The sequence below is a fragment of the Mercurialis annua genome, linkage group LG6, assembly GCF_937616625.2.
Source record: "Mercurialis annua linkage group LG6, ddMerAnnu1.2, whole genome shotgun sequence".
In the NCBI taxonomy this organism is placed as follows: Eukaryota; Viridiplantae; Streptophyta; class Magnoliopsida; order Malpighiales; family Euphorbiaceae; genus Mercurialis; species Mercurialis annua.
In genome coordinates this window covers 47,517,378-47,536,805 of record NC_065575.1, presented here as the reverse complement: position 1 = coordinate 47,536,805, position 19,428 = coordinate 47,517,378, and the positions used below count along the sequence as shown (strand labels likewise).

At 34.3% G+C, this 19,428-nt stretch overlaps 1 protein-coding gene across 1 annotated transcript; it reads right to left on the bottom strand.

Annotated features, from left to right (window-relative positions):
* Positions 1-2,058: 2,058 nt before the first annotated feature.
* LOC126686841 (uncharacterized) lies at positions 2,059-18,599 on the bottom strand. Its single transcript, XM_050381103.1, has 20 exons — positions 18,325-18,599; positions 18,103-18,235; positions 17,863-17,999; positions 17,709-17,754; positions 17,173-17,385; positions 16,496-16,999; positions 16,237-16,371; positions 15,882-16,097; positions 15,715-15,804; positions 15,387-15,631; positions 15,182-15,270; positions 14,291-14,331; positions 13,841-13,871; positions 13,616-13,738; positions 13,301-13,518; positions 13,120-13,215; positions 12,910-13,022; positions 12,507-12,642; positions 12,313-12,417; positions 2,059-2,556 (listed from the first exon to the last, which is right to left on the bottom strand). The coding sequence occupies exons 1-20, from the start codon at positions 18,597-18,599 to the stop codon at positions 2,356-2,358; spliced, it is 3,147 nt and encodes a 1,048-aa protein (XP_050237060.1). The 3' UTR covers positions 2,059-2,355.
* Positions 18,600-19,428: the final 829 nt, after the last annotated feature.

The following is a 19,428-nucleotide window of genomic DNA, read 5'->3' as shown; positions in this document are numbered from 1 at the left end:
TTACAAGTTCGAGCTGTCTACTTCCATTTATAGAGGAGACATATCAAGCGGAAGGCTGAATGGATTTCTAATTTCTTAATAATTTTTTATGTCACCTTTAATTTTTTTTAAACTAATTTTGAATATTTCTTGAGTAAGGACCTCATTCACGAAACGTACTCTAATATTTAAATCATATTTATTTTGATAAAATGATCGTTAATATAATTTTATTAAATTTCTAAATTATTATTATTTAGCTTTAAATAAAAAATAAAATTAATTAAATTTTTTTATCATGTTAAAAAATAAAAGTGAACTAGATTATTCTATACCAATGTTTTTTTGTTTTTTTAAATAATATGACAACATTGCACTTACAGGTGTAAACAGACGTCGATCCTCATATATGTCAATTTTGAATTTGAGTGTGTTATATAAACTTACAAGACAAAGCTGGCGACTTCATTTTCTAGAGGAGACATATAAGACGAAAGTCTGAATGGATTTCTAATTTTTTTATTAATTTTTATCTAAGTTGCCTTCAAAAAAATTTAAAATTAATTTTAAATTTACTTCGAGTAAGGATCTCATTTACGATATATACACTAATATTTAAATCATATTTATTTTTATAAAGTGATGGTTAATATAATCTAATAAAAAATAATATTTTTATTAATTTAATTTACATTCTTATTGTTAATTTAAACAGTATAAAAAGTTAATTAAATTGCATCAACATCTTATACTATTAATTAAAAAAATTATATAATTTTTAAAACATATATATTAAAATAAATTTTTAATTTTTATTTTATGAAAACAATTATAGGGACTTCGTTTCTATAAAATCAAAGTGCAGGGACCTTATTTATATAAATTAAAAATGCAGGGACCTAAAATTAAAAGTGCATGGACCTTATTTGTATATATCAAACTGCAAAAATGAATTCTAGTCTCATTAACAACGCGTATGCTACACACGCTAACATAAAGTTAACAGAGGGACCTCAGGATGAGGGAAGTAAAAGTGCAGGTATCTAATGATGGAGTATTTTAGTGCAAGGACCTTATGGCAAAAAGAAAAAAGTGCAGGGACACGCAGATATATTAAACCTTTATATTTAGCATTTGAGCATTAGATATTTTATAAGAAGGCTACTGAATGACGTTCTAGAAGTCTTCGACACCCTTTTGCTTGGCAGCTATGCATGGAAATTTGTCAAATTCTACATTCCGGCGTTTCCTTTCCAAAAATGGAAAGGTTTCTAAAATCTCGAACTTATAACTTATCTATACTATATATAAAAACACAGATGTGGGGGAGGGGGGACAGGCAAATTTACTGAATAATCCTTTTCAGTTTACTACTAAATAAAAATTTTATAGTCATTAACTAATTAGTTATTTAATTAATCAATATTATAATTTCCTAAGCATAGATGGAGGGGGGACAGACAAATTTACTGAATAATTCTTTTCAGTCTACTACTAAATAAATGTTTTATAGTCATTAACTAATTAGTTATTTAATTAATCACTATTGTAATTAAAGTCCTAATTAGAATAGGTAGCTAAATTATCTCCAATTTAGTTTTTAGTATGTAAAAAATAATTAAATTTTCTCCAAATTAGTAGGAATATCTATCTTTTAGTTTGATTGAACTACAAAATTAAAATACTGTATTTGGTCAATATATTATTATTTAAATTTCTACTTTTATTATTTTTAAAAATATTATTAATAAAATTAAGTTAATTATTTAATTATAATTATTATAAAACCAAAAGCAGAATAAATTCAGTATGGAAAAAAATTTAATAACCGAATATATTATATTTACTTTTACAATAATTCTTAACTAATTTAATATTAATTATAAATAAAAAATTAATATAATTATAGTAAATTTACTAATATGTTCATTGACGAGTTACGTTACGAGCCACGTGCATAGCACGTAATGCGAAACTAGTTCTTATAAAAATATAATTTCTCATTTCAGTATTTTTTTTTTTGTTTAGCCAGGCAGGATGCTTTTCCCAATATTGGAAAAATAGATATTAACTATCATATTTAAGAAGAGTTGAATCACTTCATATTTGCCACTATAAATGGATAGACACTAGAATAAATCTTGTATAGGCTTTAATGTTTATGAGACCAATATCTTTTTTATAAGTCTCACCAATATTTTCACCTAATAGCTATTGCAATCTGTATTCCGGCAATTTAGGTGCTAAAGCAAATCTCACATACCTAATAAGGCCATGAGCCCTTGCCCTGATTTAGCCTCCTATCTATACCACAATCCTTGCAGAACAGAAAAATCTACAACTTCAAAAATGGAGCCAACAGATTATAAACAGGCATTAAGCTTTAGGGACATAAGCAGCGAGTTCATTTGCATGTGCAGGTGATAGGCTGCTAAGAAGTGGCTGCATTTGATGGCCATATAGTGAAACCAGATAAGAAAAGGTCCTTCCTACTTCAGCCTTAACTTCTGGAATTTCTACAGGAGAAACCACAACTTGAGCAAACACGTTGACCAACTCTGGGACAAGCGTAAGAATCTGCTTTGCACACAAAATAAAAAGAAACATTGATAAGCGATCCAACTATAAAGCAGATGATTAAACTTAATTTTCAAGCTCAAGAGTGCTCTAGCTGACAAATGCGAAAATTATTGCGAAAATTATTACTCCCTCCATCCAAAATTAATAAATTGTGCATTATCATTCAATCATCCGGTAACAACTTATTCTAAATATAGATATGGAATTTGGAACTTAGTAAAATCTAGAATTCATTTCCCATCGCAACATGGGAAATATTTGATTACTGGAATGTAACTTTCCCATTTATAAGATCATAATCTAGGCAATGATTTTTAATGATTGAGGAATGCAAAATTGTAATGTAAAATGTCTAACTAAATAGTATATTACGATAGTAACACAAACAGAGTCAACCTATAAGTTAAACTTGTCCACGGAAGTATTCTTTCTAACAGTGAACAAAATTATGCATACAAAATAATACAATTATGATAACATTTTAGATTTTAATGAGCTCCTATCTAACTAAAGAAAGTTTTATGCTAAACCAAGCAGCCCCTAAAGTTCCATAAATCGAAACCCAACAAAGAAAATTATATTAAGCAAAATTCCATAGCGTCAAAGACAGAACATTCAGTTCAACATACAGACAAATAATAAAGGAAATAATAGTAAAATCCATGGATACATATAGCCTTCAGCTTATAAATAGTAGCTTATTAGGGTTTATGGTTAATACTAATTTGGAAAACCTCCCTGTCTATATATACGTGTCGGCTTATATACATAACAGCCATATATGAAGATTGGCCAAATAAGAATTCGATCCCCAGACTTGAGCTTAAATTGATCAACTGCACAGTTGAACTTGAAACTTAACCTATCACACAGTTTTTTCCCTCACCATTTAAACACCTTTTCATCCCAATCATCTTAAGTGTGTGTTACACAAAGGCATGTACACTTACAGAAATGCCAACATGATACAGATGGTAGAAAGAAAAAAAAAGCTAACCAAGTTCTCTTTCTATTAAATAGTTTCTGCAATTTTCTCTTTCCTTTTTCTTTCTTTTTGTGCTTTCATAACCAACAACAAAATCACAACCAAAATGACATTTGTAATTTTTCAGTCATAAGGGCGAAAGGCGCTCTGAGGCGCCAAGGGATCCTATAAGCCTGGGCGCAAAGCGCCCACCTTTCTGAAAAAAGGCGACAAAAAAAAATGATATAATAATATATATAAAATGTACCATGATCATAAATCCAATATATTTTAAATTGTTTAAAATGTCAATTTAAAAAAAAAATTATTTAGATAAATTAATTGGTTAAATGTTATCAAGAAACTATATTTTATTGCTAAACTTGAAAAAATTACAGCAATTATAACAAAGGTACAAAAAAACCCTCCAAGTTTACCCAAAAGTACAAGACAGCCCCTTAACTTATTTTTGGCACAAATAAACCCTCACAGTTCTAAAATCCAACAAAAAAACCCCTCCGTCCATGACTTTGACAAACGGACGTTAAACTGGTGATGTGGCACTAGGAGAAAAGATCAAAAACATACTTTATTTTCAAAATATTTACCAAATTCATATTTCAATTTTTTTTTAATTATTTCACCCTCATGAAAGGTTCAAAAGTACCCTTAACTTAAAATTCATTCAATTAAACCCTCTTCTCCACCAATTTTCTTTTAAAAAAATAAACATATTTTCCCGGGCTTCTTTCCGGCAACCCCCGACTCACCACCCCGTATCCACCCCCGCCTCGGACCCGCCGCTACGCCGCCGCCATCTTCCGGCTGGGGAAGACAGATCTGTCTTCCCCCATGGAAGAGGGCGGCGGCGTGGCGGCGGTGCCGGAAATAGTTAATTTATTTTTTGTTAATTACCTTTAATTAATTAGGTTTTATTAATTAAAATTAAGTTAATTGAGGTTGTTATTTTTTTTAATTAAAAATACAAAAAATTATTGATTCGCGATACCCGCTGTCGTATGTTCCGGAAGTGTCGGGTTACGGTGTTTTAATTTTTATTTGATTTTAATAAAAAAATTAGCTAGGGTATTTAGAAATAAGAGGGTGAAATAATACAAAAAGATATATAATTATAAAATTGGTACGTGTTTTAAAAATTAAAGGTATTTTTGAACCTTTTACGAGGGTGAAATAATAAGAAAAAAAATTGAAATATGAATTTAGTAAGTATTTCAAAAAGTAAGGGTGTTTTTGAAATTTCTTCCTCATGCCACATCACCTATTTTACGTCCGTTTGTCAAAGTCAAACTTGGAGGGGTGCTTTTGTTCGATTTTAGAACTGTGAGGGTTTATTTGTGCAAAAAATAAGTTAAGGGGTTGTCTTGTACTTTTGAGTAAACTTGGAGGGTTTTTTGTACCTTTTGCCTAACAATTAAATAAGAATAATAAAAACCAAAAAAACTTAAATAAATTTTAAAGAAAACCCAATACAATTACAAGAAAACCCAATTAAAAGAGGAGAAAAAAATGAAAGTTTAAAATAAAAAAGAAATGAATAAGTAAAAAAGAAAAAAAATTATAAAAACATAATTTTAATTTGTTGGAAAAGCTTCCTTGGTGAAGGAAGATGAAGACAACATCTCTTCTTTTATTCAATTGATCGACTGTTTCTTGTTGCATGTCTTCTGTTTGTTTATTTATAACTATTTGCGTTTGCTGTGATTGGTTGAGGTGAGATAAAAGAGTGAAAGTGGGTATTGTCAATAGAAAGCATTAAATGAGTCAACTATCGTCTGTTATAATCCCATTACTTTAGGATATAGACTTCTGTAATTAAGGGAGAAGATTTAGCCTACCATATGTTGAAGTGGGAGTATCCCAATTCCCACATTGGTTGAGTGTGTGAATGGACATGTGTTTAGATATTAGTTGGCAGACTTGCCTATTTACTGAAAGATCTTCTCAGGGAGAAGAAACATTCAAACCATATTGTTATGGTATCAGAGCCTACACGTAAGAAATTTGAGTCTTTCAAATTTCTTTTAGTCTTCTGAATCATAGCCTTAGTAATCAGCCAATCATGGAAAAATCAAACCATGTCTATATCAAATTCTCAAGAAAGAACTACGCAGCCTGGGAATTTCAATTAGAAACCTTTCTTAAAGGAGAGGAGCTATTGCAACACAGAAGGCAGATTGGGCTGCCAAAGATCATCAAATTATGAATTGGATTCTTGTTTCTATAGAGCCAAATCCGATTCTCTCTCTATGTCCTCACAGGTCTGCAAAGGCCATGTGTGATCATCTCAAGCTTGTCTATAATCAAGACAATAATGCTAGGCGTTTTTAGCTTGAGTTGGCTATTGCTAACTACACTCAAGGAGACCTATCAATTCAAGAATAATATTGTGGTTTTCTAACATTGTGGAATGATTATTCAGATCTTATTACAGCCAAGATCTCAGCAGAAGGATTGGAGGCAGTATAACAAGTACACAAAACCAGTCAGAGAGACCAATTTCTTATGAAGTTGCGTCCTGATTTTGAAAATGTTTGCGCCTCTAGTGAATTGAGATCCTGTTCCATCTTTGGATATATGTTTCAGAGAACTCTTACGCGAGGAACGTTCGAATACTCAAAATATTATGGAGCAAGCTCGTGTCGCTTCCAACACCGTCTTCGTTGCCTACACTACCCGAAATAAGGGTAAAGGGAAGCCTCGTGACATGAGTACCACCCAATGCTATAGTTGTAGAAGGTATGGCCATAATGCACCTAATTGTCTTGAGAAATTTTGTAACTACTGCAACCAATCAGGGCACATCATTAAAGAGTGCCTTACTCGTCCTCTAAGCTAAAACAAGGCTTACCATGTTGATGTTGCCATTGAAAATTTATAGCCTACTTATCCAGCTGCGCTCCCGCTGTAAATTTACAATCTCCGACAACTTTTAACTTGTGAGGCACTACAAGAAATGATTATACATGCATTTTCACCACTTGGACTTCAAGGTATTCATTTTTCATCTTCTTCTTGGATTATAGACTCGAGTGCCTCTAATCATATAACTAACTCTTCTCATGGGTTAAGTAATCTCAAAAAGTATTGTGGCCCCTCGCACATTCTAACGGCTAATGAAAGTAATTTACCAATTACGACTGTTGGTGATGTATCTCCTTCCTTCAAAGATGTTTTTGTCTCCCCTGATTTATCTACAATCTTAGTATCTGTTGGTAAACATGTAGACCAAAATTGTGAAGTTCATTTTTCTCATGATGGTTGTGTTATGCAGGATCGGATGTTAGGGCAATTGATGGCGAAGGGGTCTAAGCATGGACTTTTGTTTTATGGCTAAACCCATCTAGAGGCCCTTGTACTATATCATTTTTGTTCAAAAAGCCCTTGTACTATTTTTTTGTTCTTCAGGTCCCTGTACTTGGCAAAATACCGATTTTCAGGTCCTTTTGAGGGACTGGAGGAACAAAAAAATCGTAAGTAGAGGGACTGAAAAAAACTAAAAAAGGACCTGAAAATCAAAAATTATGTAAGTAGAGGGACCTGAAGAATAAAAAAATAGTACAGGGGCTTTTTGAACAAAAATGATATAGTACAAGGACCTCTAAATAGGTTTAGCCTTGTTTTATTTAAACTTACCTATTTCCCACAACTTATCTTCTTCCTCCATCCCAACTTTATCTTGTAATGAGTCTAAAGTGTCAAATGAAGTTTGGCATAAGTGTCTTGGTCACCCCAACTCTAAGATTTTTTTGTCCTATTTATCGAAATCTGGTTGTTTGAATAAAAAAAGTCATTTCTCCTATTCTGTTTTCCGATTGTGCAACTTTGTAAGCTTGGCAAAAGTAAAATTTTACCTTTTCCGCCTAAAGGTAGTAGAGCGACACAGTTTTGAGATAATTCATAGTGATGCTTGGAGTGTTAGTCTTATTATCTCTCATGCCCATACAAATATTTTGAGACTTTTATTGACTATAGCAGATATACATGGGTTTATTTCTTGTACATAAATCAGAGGTGTTTTCCATGTTCAAATTTTTAGCATTGATACAAACACAATTTTCAGCCACTGTAAAAGTTCTTAGATCCGACTCAGGTGGGGAATATATGTCTCATGAATTTCAATCTTTTTTGCAGTCTAAAGGAATTATTTCTCAAAGATCATGTCCTTATACTCCGCAACAAAATGGAGTAGTTGAACGAAAGGATCGACATCGTTTAGATATCGTGAGAACTTTGTTAATAGAGTCATTTGTTCCTTCTAAGTTTTGCATAAAAGCTCTCAGCACTGCCACCTATCTCATAAATAGACTACCTTCCCAAGTTTTGGATTTTGAGTCTCCATATTTTCGGCTTCATTATGGCCATCCTACTTACACAAATCTCCACATTTTTTATTGTTTCTATTTCATGCATCTTCCTCCAACAAATAGACATAAACTTTCCGCTAAATCTACTCATCGTGCTTTCCTAGGATAAAGTCGCACGAGAAGGATATTTATGTTATGATCCAAACTCTAAGAAAATTAATGTTTCAAGGAATGTATTATTTTTTGAAAATCAGTGGTTCTTTCCCGTGTCCTTATCACCGAAATCTTCTTTTCAAATATTGCCTTCTGACACTTATTGCCCCCAGCTCTCAAGTTGAAAGATACAAGCCAGGCATGGTATATCAACGCCGACCTTCAACGTTGCCCCCTTCTACTACTGCCTTGCCATATATTCCCTTACGCCGCACAACTCGAGCAAGCCATCTTCCTAATCGATATGGGTTTACAGCAGGTAATCCACTTCTGCTCTCTCTGCCACTATCTCTTCAATTTTCATTCCCACTAGTTACTGGCAGACAGTCAAAGACAAACAATGTTGGCAGCAGGCCATGCGAGAGGAACGTTTTGCTCTTGAAGTTGATCAGACTTGGGAATTAGTTGCGTGTCCTGTTGGTGTCACTCCACTTGGATGTAAATGAGTTTATTCCATTAAAATCAAGTCTGATGAGAGCTTGGACGGGTATGAATGCCCGTTTAGTGGCTCTTGGAAATAATCAAAAAAAGTAAGAGACCTTTGCTCCGGTAGCCAAAATGACTTATGTTCGTACAATATTAGCAATTGCAGCTTCAAAATCTTGGACTTTGGACTTTGCACCAAATGGATGTGAAGAATGCATTTCTTCAAGGAGACCTAAAAGAAGATGTTTATATGCATCCTCCGGCTGGTTTCATTTCTCATTCCAAATCTGCAGTATGCAAGTTGAGACGCTCCTTGTGTGGTGTCAAACAGGCTCCTCGTGCTTTGTACGAGAAATTTACCTCTACCTTACTCAGGTTTGAATTCGAAAAACTAAGATTGTTGTTGTTTTTCACTTGTATATGTTGACGATATAATCATTACGGGTACAAATTCTGGTTTGATCTCTCAATTAAAGCAGCATTTACAAGAATATTTTCACATGAAGGACTTGGGCTCTCTCACATATTTTCTTGGTCTTGAAATTATTAGTGGATCGCATGGTATTTTTTTGTCACATCACAAATATGCCAAGGACTTGGTAGTAGCTGCTAGTCTCCAAGACACTCCACCTTTAGCTACTCCAATGGAAATTAATCTGAAGTTGAGGAAAGATGAGAGTGACCTATTACAAGACCCAACAGTCTATCGTTCTCTTGTTGGCACCCTAGTTTATCTAACAGTCACTAAACAGTTCAACAAGTTAGTCAATTCATGGCTTGTCCAAGGTATATTCATATGGTGGTGGTTCTAAGAATCATTCGCTATGTCATGGCACAATTTCTAGAGGACTTTTCTATTCTGCTTCTACTTCGCTTAATCTTGTAGCATACAGTGATGCTGATTATGCTGGATGTAGCGACACTAGACGTTCTATGACACGATGGTGTATGTTTCTTGGACCAACCCTTATTTCTTGGAAAAGCAAGAAACAAGATCGTGTTTCTAAGTCTTCTAATGAATCTGAATATAGAGCTATGTCCCAAGCTTGTGCTGAGATACATTGGCTCCACGGTTTATTGGCTAAACTCGGATTTTCTCCGTCCAGTCCTACTCTATATGTACATAATACTAGTACCATTTATACTACAGCTAATCCTATTTTCTCCATGAACACACTAAACATATTGAGGTTGCCACTTCATTCGTGAAGCTTTTGAGACTAAAACGATTTCTCTTCCCCATGTGTCAAGTAATCTTCAAGTGGCAAATATCTTCACTAAAGCTCTCACACATAATCGACATAACTTTCTAAGCAACAAATTGATGTTGGTAGGTCACCCGCATCAATTTGAGGGGTGTGTCAATAGAAAGCATTAAATGAGTCAACTATCATCTACTATAATCTCATTAATTTAGGCTGTAGACTTTTGTAAGGGAGAAGATGGCTCCTAGAATAATTCCATATTAGTGTACAGTTATTAGTGTTTCCTTGTATAGTTGGCAAACTTGCTTGTTTAATGAAAGATCTTCTCAAAGAGAAGAAGACATTCAAACCATATTGTTAGGTATCATTAGGAAAAAAATTAGGGTTTCATTTGAATTTGAAGAAATGACAAAGATACCCCAACGGCAAAAAGACAAAATTAAGGTTTCATCTGAAGGCGCCCGCGCGCCCGCGCGCCTGGCCAGCCCCTCACCTCATGGCAGAGGCGCCGGAGGCATGCGACTCTTGGAAGTCGCCTGCCTCTCGGTGGGTGAGGCCCCATGGCCAACGCCTTAGGCATGCCTCTCACAACTATGCTTTTTCTTATATGCTTTAATTCCCTATGAATAGAATTCATCTATTAGAAAAAGTTTCTCTATACATCCATCATAGTTGTTATAATTCCAATCCATTTTGAAGTGCCCACAAACAATTTTTTTTATTAAAAAAAAGTCTCCACAAACGGCAAGCATGAAATGAAATTGATGTGCCAAGAGAACACTAAAAGGTTGGTTGCAAAAAGTTAGAGAACAAAAGTTGATGAGCCAGAGAAACACTAGACTTAACAACAACAAACATCAGAGAAAAAATATGAATTCCATTATGCTGGAATGGGTGAGCTATGAATTCTGCCAGTGCCCCTCTTCCGTGGATACTTCATTGGCTTTCAAATAATTTTAGAAAAACAATGACACTAACTAATAAAAAAAGGCTTAATTCCTTAAAAAAAAACCACCCCTTGCACTTTTTCTTATTTCATACCCTGACCTTATAAAAACACCATTTGTACCCAATTTTTGGTTTTTATGTTTCACCCCTACCCAAAAGTATTAAATTGTACTCTTTTCATTTAGAAAAGAGTTTAAAACATACTTTTTCTATTTTTAAAAATACAAATAAATCCTTAAACTTAAAAAATAATCAAATACATCCAAATAATTAATTTTTTAATTTTATAAAATAATAAAAAAATTAAAAAAAAATTATTACTCCCTCCGTCCCAAAACAATAGTCCACTTTCCCCTTTTCACACAATTTAAGAAATACAATTAATACTCTAACTTTTCACAAATTTATGTTCATTTTTTCTATCATGCCCTTATTAAATATTATGACTATAGGCAAATAGCAATAAATAATACACTTTAAATAAGGACAATATGGAAAATAAACACTCTAGATGGTGATTTATAAGGAAAGTGGACTATTGTCTTGGGACAAAAAAATAAGGAAAGTGGACTATTGACGGAGGGAGTATTATTTTTAATTTTTTTGTTGGTAATATTTTTTAAAAAAAATTTAAAAAAATCAAAAAAATTCGGAAATACTTTTTAAAAAAATTATTATTATTTTTAATTTATTGAAGAAGATGGTATTTTTGTACTATTAATAACATTAATATCTAATTAGTATATAAGTTAAAAATGAAGGATTGTTTTAAACTCTTTTTCAAATGAAAAAAGTACAATTTAATGCTTTTGGGTAGAGATGAAACATAAAAACTCAAAATTGGGTACAAATGGTGTTTTTACAAGGCCAGGGTATAAACGAAAAAAAATTGCAAGGTGGTGGTTTTTTAAGGAATTAAGCCAATAAAAAAATTCAGTAGTTTCTGTTTATTTGAGAAAAATAAACAAAAAACAGATAAAGGAACAGAAATTAAATGGGAGAGACAGCAAATTAATGGTGTACAAGTTCGTAGGGGTATGCAAAAACCGATCGAACAGAAAAATCGAACCGAACCGACCAAAAATATAGGTTCCGTTCAGTTATTAGGATTTTTGGTTCAGTTCGGTTTTTATTATGAGAAGGCCGAGAAACCGAACTGCCCAAAGTAATTGTATATAATAAATAGTTTGAGATTTGTACTAAAGTATTAAACAAGTGCAGTGGTAGAGGTGCATTTGACTTTCTCTTAGGTCCCATGGCTTGACTCCTACACTTCCCAATTTTACTTTTCATAAAAATACAACATAATGGCCTTGGTGGGTTTCGAACCTGGGACCTATTACAAATTGAGGCTGGAGTCTTCCACCACGATTTTCTGTACACATGATTTTCTATCATTTACATTACTTATTCGGTTTCCAACCGAACCGAACCAAATATTTCTCCTTATTTTGGTTCAGTTTTCTGAAAGCGAAAAAACCGTGCACAACCTTACGTACAAGATCAAAGTAGCATGCTTCCACAAAACGTTTCCGTACATAAAATAGTTGTCTAAGCGTATCATGGGTTACAGTTTAAGTGTCCAACTCATATATTAACATAAGTTGAGGGGCATATATATGCTTTTGGCAGTAAACATTCATGTAATGTGGATAGAACTGGGAAAAATTACCTGTGGGTTGGATGACATGACAAGATTAGAAATACAGCTGTAGACAGCCATGGATTCTTCATGATCTTCCTTTAATGGAAGAGCTTTCAAGAAAGCAGGAAGGACCTGAAATATTTAACCCATGGTTATACATATCATCAACATATTAATTAGCTGACATAACTTAAGAAATAAGAAGCAATCTAAAAATTAACCTGATTTAATGGGATAGCCTGGGGATTCACCATAATCACCCTTGCCACAGCACCAGCTGCATTATCCCTGACAGCATCATCTGGCTCAGATTCCCCAAATAATAGGTAAAGTCCACGTAAAATATCACCATAGAATCTAGTATCCATGAAAGGAAAAATCGTCAAGAATATAGGTGCTTGGTTTTAGAGAGATGAAATTCAGAATCCAGATACTTGCCAACATCAGTTCAATTCTTTAGCATCATTAAATATTTAAAATACACCCTAGAATCCCAATAGAACTGAAGCAAACTATTAGAAAAGCCGATTTCCAAACGTTAAAGAGAGAGAAAAGAAAGGACGCAGAGCAACATGATAGAATACTGATGGAGATCAGTTCATAGATTCTGTATGAAAAGGATACTTGAAAGTTGATTCCCCTCCATTTTTACACAACTCTCCCACACAGAATGCAGCATTTCTTCTGTTGGTTGCCTCTGATGATGCTAGTTCTTTTAGCACTAAGGGCATCACTCTCTGAAACATGATAAGAGTTTTCAGGAATCAAAAAACATTCTAGACATTGTCGAGGATCTAAGACTAAATACAAGAAAACCATATTTAGATAAATTACATCAACATAGCCTGATATAGGAGGACCCATATGCTGAGCAACTTCAGCAAGGCAAGCAACCACCATAGTTCGATCTTGAGGAGGGTGTGAAGCTTTCTACAGTTTTCAAAAATAAAGACAATAAATTCCATATGAAGCCTTAGAGCAATAGATAACTTGTAAGCTCATCCGCTGACCGTACCGCAAATTTCATCAAAGGTCCAAATAGCTTTCCAAAGATTGATGCAAAATGAACACCCATGGATTTTGCAAATGCAGGAAGAAGGTCAGAAACTGCATCCATAAGAACTTCATCGTGTTTAGCATCGGCATCATCAATATCACTATCATCATCTGATTGCTGACAAGCTGATTCCTCTTTGAGCAATACCAAAGTCATATCAACAAGCTGAGATAAATCTGAATGTAGAGAAATTTATAATACAGAATCAGCAGAAATGAAATTCCTATTAATCAAAATGAATAATTCCCCCAAGAAAGTGACAGCTGTACTTACAAGGTTCAATGGCCATGAAACCATAATCCTTAACAATGTCTGCTACACTCATACAAGCTTGAGCAACCACTTCCTTATCATCATCTTCAGCCATGGTTTTGATATAAATATGCATGACATTATCTGCAAATTAAAGAAGATTCATTTGAACTTGTTAATAAACTCAAAAGCAGGCAATGCCCAACAGCAGACAGATATATGCTACAATTAAGTTCATACTCTTACCAAGAACTTCTCGTGCCTTTGCCGGTCCCTCCTGCACAAATGAGAAGCAATACTGTCATCACATTAATGTCACATACATCCAACACTCAGCAACCTTTAAAAAGGCATATATATGGCCATTAAACTGGACTTTACATCTTCTCACAAAAAGACAAATGAATTGCACAATGTGAAGGCTTGTACAAGCATTGCAAGGAAAAAAATCATGCCAGGAAAAATGGTTGCACTAATTCACTAACGTTAAGAAAACTAAATTAAGATTAGCTGACAATTTAAAGTCAAAATTTATGCAAGATTCAGCCATCCATTGGACATTAAAGCCGTAGGTAACATTCAGAATTTATCTGCCTATTCATGACATGCAAATGGGAGACTGGCAGTCTAGAAACAGATAAAATAGGTTTCTATAACAACTGAAAAGGAAAACTGTTAAAATTTATTCATACTTACATTATGATTCTGAAAGATAGCATATCCTGCTGTCAAAATATCTGCAATAGGAAATTAATTTTAGATACCAGAACCAGTGTAGTTACGAGAAAGCCAAAAGTTATTTGGTATTTCTCATTCTTCTATGAGTGATTAAGGATTACTAGGTTAAAAAATAAAAGGCAGGCCAACAGAGCTTGAACTGCGCAAAATTCAGCATAAGCTCAAGAACAACGAGATGGCTTAAGCAACGCATAAATTTTACAATTTACGATCAACACATATTACATCTGTATGTTATTGTCACTTGAAAATGAAACGGGAAGAGTTCTCCAAAACAGTTCTCAACATTTACTTTTTGCAGAGTTCATATGAGAAAAAAATAAAGGGTGAAAAGTTTTGGAGAAGTGTGAAAAGAGAAATTTGATCATTTAGAAGGAAAGGCAAATTAAAATAGAGTCCATTAAAAGAAAACATGATCAAAAGCTATGAAGAGATTAAACTTTTCGATTTTTAACATATAAATATAGTAAAAAGGTATTAGTAGGAGGGAGATGTTATTGTCGCTTGTTAAAGCATTCAAGAGAGACGATTAGATAGGCATGGGATAATAGAATAGTGAAATTAATTGACAGGAACAAGGAAGGTGACAGCTGTCTCAGTTGGTGTAGAGGAAATTAGATATCCTGATGGCAATGCTGTTAAAGAGGATACTTTCGAAACAAGTTGGTGATTAACTGAGAGAACAGTAAAGAATACGAACAAGAAAGTTCTAGCTCCAATTCTCAGATGATTGGTTATTCGTAAGGCTAGAGGACACCAGCAGGACCGCTGATCATAATACCACGTGGTTTAGTTCAAGCATTTGGTGATTTACATTCCAAATACTCATTTTACATGGTTTTGACTTACGTTGTAAACCAATAATTGCCTGAAGACGGACATCTTCATGAAAATATCCTGAATGTCTTACCAAAATCTTCAATGACTCCTCAAAATAGCTAAAGGGTAGTTGAGGAATCCAAGAGCAATTAAACAAAAAATAATCATTTTGATTTAATTTTTCAAACACTGATCAATCAAAAAATACAAAAATAAATTAACAGAAATAGGATACGGTGCAAAGGAACTCTTTGTGTGCAGCGCAAATAAGCCAAGTGCCTGAGTAGCAGCTGCCTTTTCATCCAATACTCCTGTTCTTACACTGATATTTCGAACTCTTGGCTCATCCTGGGCTTCGTCGTCAGATGAGACACCGCCAAAACCAATAATATTTTCATCATCAGATTCATCAATATCTACCGCGGAGCCATCATCAAGATTGCAGGATGAGAATGCCAGGGGTACAACATGAGAAAGATACTGTACACAAAATAAGGGTGAATATAAATGATGCTACTGAGAAAGGAATCACATAAAGCTGCTTCATTCAATTTTAAACAAACCTGTGTAAAGCTATCATCCAAAATTTCCGCTACATTGCTAAAGAATCCATGTGTGTACTCCCGAAGCTCACTGAACTCCAATACAAAACCCTGAGAGAGATGCAGACATAAATCAATTAGTAAATGGATGTTTAGAGTCTGAAAAGGGAGATCGGAAATGGAATTACAGAAATTGCGGCTTCCATGAAAGGGGGTAAAATTGGTTCCATCTTCATTTTTCCAACAGACATAGCAACTATTCCAACAAGCTCAGTGGCCCTTGCTCGTGACCTTAGATCCTCATCATTAGTAAGCACCATGAATGATTTCATCAACTCCAGAACCCTTTCAGCATATGGAATAAAAGCTTGCTCAGCAGCAGATGCAACTGAACCAATTGCAGACTGCAAAAACATTTGTAAAATGAAAATGAATTGTAGCTCATAGATAACTATAAAAAATTTATTATTGATAAAAGAACTAATGAAATTAGATTAGTATAATTCAAACAATATTGGGGCTCAATTTATTCAGACTTGATACCATGCATGTTTCCTGCAAATTACGGGCACTATTTTGAAGAGCAGCAAGAAGCTTCCCCATCAAAGGATCAAGGAAAGGAAGAATTTCTTCACCCATGTTCTCACAAAATGCTGCTAAAGCATAGTAGGACTTCTCCTACAGACAACCATGGAAAAATAATCATTGATTAATATTTAATAGAGAAGTCATGTTCATTATACAAAAAAAGTGCAAAACTTGACCAAAAAATTATACAGTCTTGATGCACTTCTCTGTTTACCTTTACTTCATCAGATGCATCCTCAAGGGCATTCAGCATGCAGGGAAGAACACTTTCATGGTGAGATACTATTTCAGGCTGCAAATGCTCAGCAAACTGACCCAGAGCAAATGAGGCAGCACCTCTAATCATTTGTTCTGGGTCCCGCAAAGCTCCTAAGACAATATGAAGAACAGGTTCCAGTTTATCTTTCATCAAGTCTATACAACCCTCTGAAACAACACCTAGAGCTGTTACAGAAGCTTCTCGATACTTTGGATTTGCATGCTGAATATTTAATGAAGCGAACTCAAAAACAGGGGGAAAGACATGCTTCGCAAGGTTCAATGCCATAGTGTCAATGACTTCTGCAGCAGCTCGGTCTGGAGCAAGATCATCATCTTCATCAGCATTTATTGATTCCGCAAGCAAGGGGCACATCACTTGCAAGATGGGGATGACTAGCTTATACTTTTTCAGGGAACTGGATTTGTATTTTGCCATCCATGATATTATCTGAATGGCCTAATGTTTAGAGGGGGAAAAAAGGACACGAAGTCAGAAAATATACAGTGATGTAAGAGCAGTAAAGAACCAACTATTTGTATGTAAAGCCCACATGTTCATGCACAAGTGTTCTCAAGTACCTGTTCAAGCAAGATTTAGAAAAACAAAGGACAAGTATTAGGTGGCCATACCTGATGACGCGTGTTGGATTCCAAATTTTGACTTGAGCAAACCTCAAGAGAGAATTGCACAATGGATTTAACTGAATCTCCAAGAAGAGGTGCTGGAGACTCTATCAGCTCATCAAAAATTTCAAAAGCAATTACAGCAACATCCTCCTCACCAGAGTCGAGGCATTGCCTTGCTACATTCAAAATGCTGGGAATGAACTGCCGAAACTTTATCTGCATGGATATAAATGAACTGAATACCAACAGTTCCTTCAATATGCAAACATGTATATATATATAGGCTCTTACAATAGGAACAACTGCCTAGAAATAAGAATTTCATCAATAAATAAATGGAGTAGGCATCAAAAAACATCAAGAACTTAATTATGTAGGAACTAATCATCTTCGCCACCTCAAAGAAAGTGTTGTGAACACTCTTTAAAATCTATTTCAGGGTTTTCTTTCCTTTTCCAGTAAAGTGAACTACTTTTTCAGCACTGATTGATAGTCCAATAGCTAAAAAATATAAATAAAATAAAAGGATGCAACCTTACCACTTCATCCCCATCATTAGTAAATTCTAGAAAGGAACCTACAGCCCTGTTAAAATACAAGGATAATAAGATTTCAGTTAGAAAGCATCAAAGCAATTTTCTGAATAAAACAATAATAAGCTGAAATAAGCATCAAAACTGAATTACTGCATACTTGAGAGCAGCAATCCTAACACGATTGCTAGTCTCATCTTGTAAACACTTGAGCAAAAGAGCTTGCAAATCATTGAAATGAGGTTGAAATGCACTCCCCACTGTTTCAGTTAATGAGCTAAAAAGGATCAATGCCACCTTCAGAACCAGAAAAACGAACCAGTTAAAAAACAAAATCATCATGGCGCAGTGGGGGAAAAAGTAATAAACAGATAATGAGCTAAAAAGGATCAATGCCAACTTCTCTGTGATCTTCTTGGGCACTTTGACTACATTGAAACAGAAAAGGAAGCAAATCAGGCCACTCTCCAGCTGGAACTGCGTATTTTGCTATTATACTCACTACATTAGCACTTGCCCTTCTTACAAGAGGACTGCAGTTAAATTATATAAACAGATAAAATAAGAAGATAAAAAGAAATGATAAACTGGAATTGAAATCAAAATAGGTATCGAATTCCACCTATGTTCCATGGTAATGCTCTCAATTAGTGACTGCTTGACGAGGTTCTTGAGCTGAGGAGGAAGCTTAGCCCAGTGGCCGGTGATCTTCTTGCGGAGGAGAACGGCGGCCAGTTGGCGGACATTAGGGGTCTTGGCGGTGCGGAGGTGCTGAACTAGAGCGGGGACCACTTGAGGATCTTTGGCTAATCGTTTAATCTGTTCTTCTGCTTGCCTTCTGGCATCGTTATCTGGCATCAAGAACTGAATCAATAATAGTTCAAGTGATTGCGCCATTTGTTTTTGAGTAGAGAGAGGTGGCTAATGCTGGAGTAGCAACAAGTAATGAAACAAAAGGGTTTTTGCTCTAAGAGGTTTTGGGGATATTAAATTTTCTGGGTCACTGAGTTATTCCAATATTACAAAAAGAATACTAAATTTCAAATCGTTTAAAATTAGTCACTAAGTTATCAAATTATTTCTCAAGGAAGTCACCGTCTTAAAAGAATGTCATTAAATTTATCGCAAATTACAAAACGGGTACTGAATTATATCATTTTGTTAAAAAATGATACTAAATTATACATCTTTTTGTAATTGTGTCATGCCACGTAGGATAAAACGCAAAAAGTTTGGTGTGTTTTGCCTCGAGTGATATCCCGTGAAATAATTTGATAATTTAGTGACCATTTTTTAACGATTTGAAACTTAGTACCATTTCTGTAATATTAGAATAACTCAGTGACCTAAGGAGTTTAATATCCAGGTTTTGGTGTTTTGCTTCTTTTTCAAGGCAATTTGCCTTTTATATCCTCCCACGCTATTCTTCTTCTTTCTTTTTAAGGCTAAATTTCATATATGAAATGTGAGAAATGAGAAGTACAAGATTTAATGGCATTTTAATAATTTTGAGTGAGCCATTTAAAACGAAATAATGAATATATAGACACTTATTTTCCAGACAAGTAAAAATGATAAAGGAATGAAGCGTTCAATAATAATTTGCAGAGAAATTTGTTCGGATGACGAGCTTGTGGTCCGATAATTTGGATTCAAGCTGGTCAGATCTGTGCACAACTGCGAACTTGAAAGATTGAAATGTAATTAGTCATATATAGCCTATAAA

What these genes read in the sequence shown, in the direction of transcription:
- LOC126686841 (XM_050381103.1), bottom strand. Translation starts at nt 18,599, where the DNA reads ATGGCGCAATCACTTGAACTATTATTGATTCAGTTCTTGATGCCAGAT. An exon ending in CTATCTTTCAGAATCATAAT is followed by an intron (nt 13,872 to 14,290) that starts GTAAGTATGAAT and finishes TCATTTGTGCAG; the next exon opens with GAGGGACCGGCAAAGGCACG. An exon ending in GGAGGGGAATCAACTTTCAA is followed by an intron (nt 12,643 to 12,909) that starts GTATCCTTTTCA and finishes CATGGATACTAG; the next exon opens with ATTCTATGGTGATATTTTAC.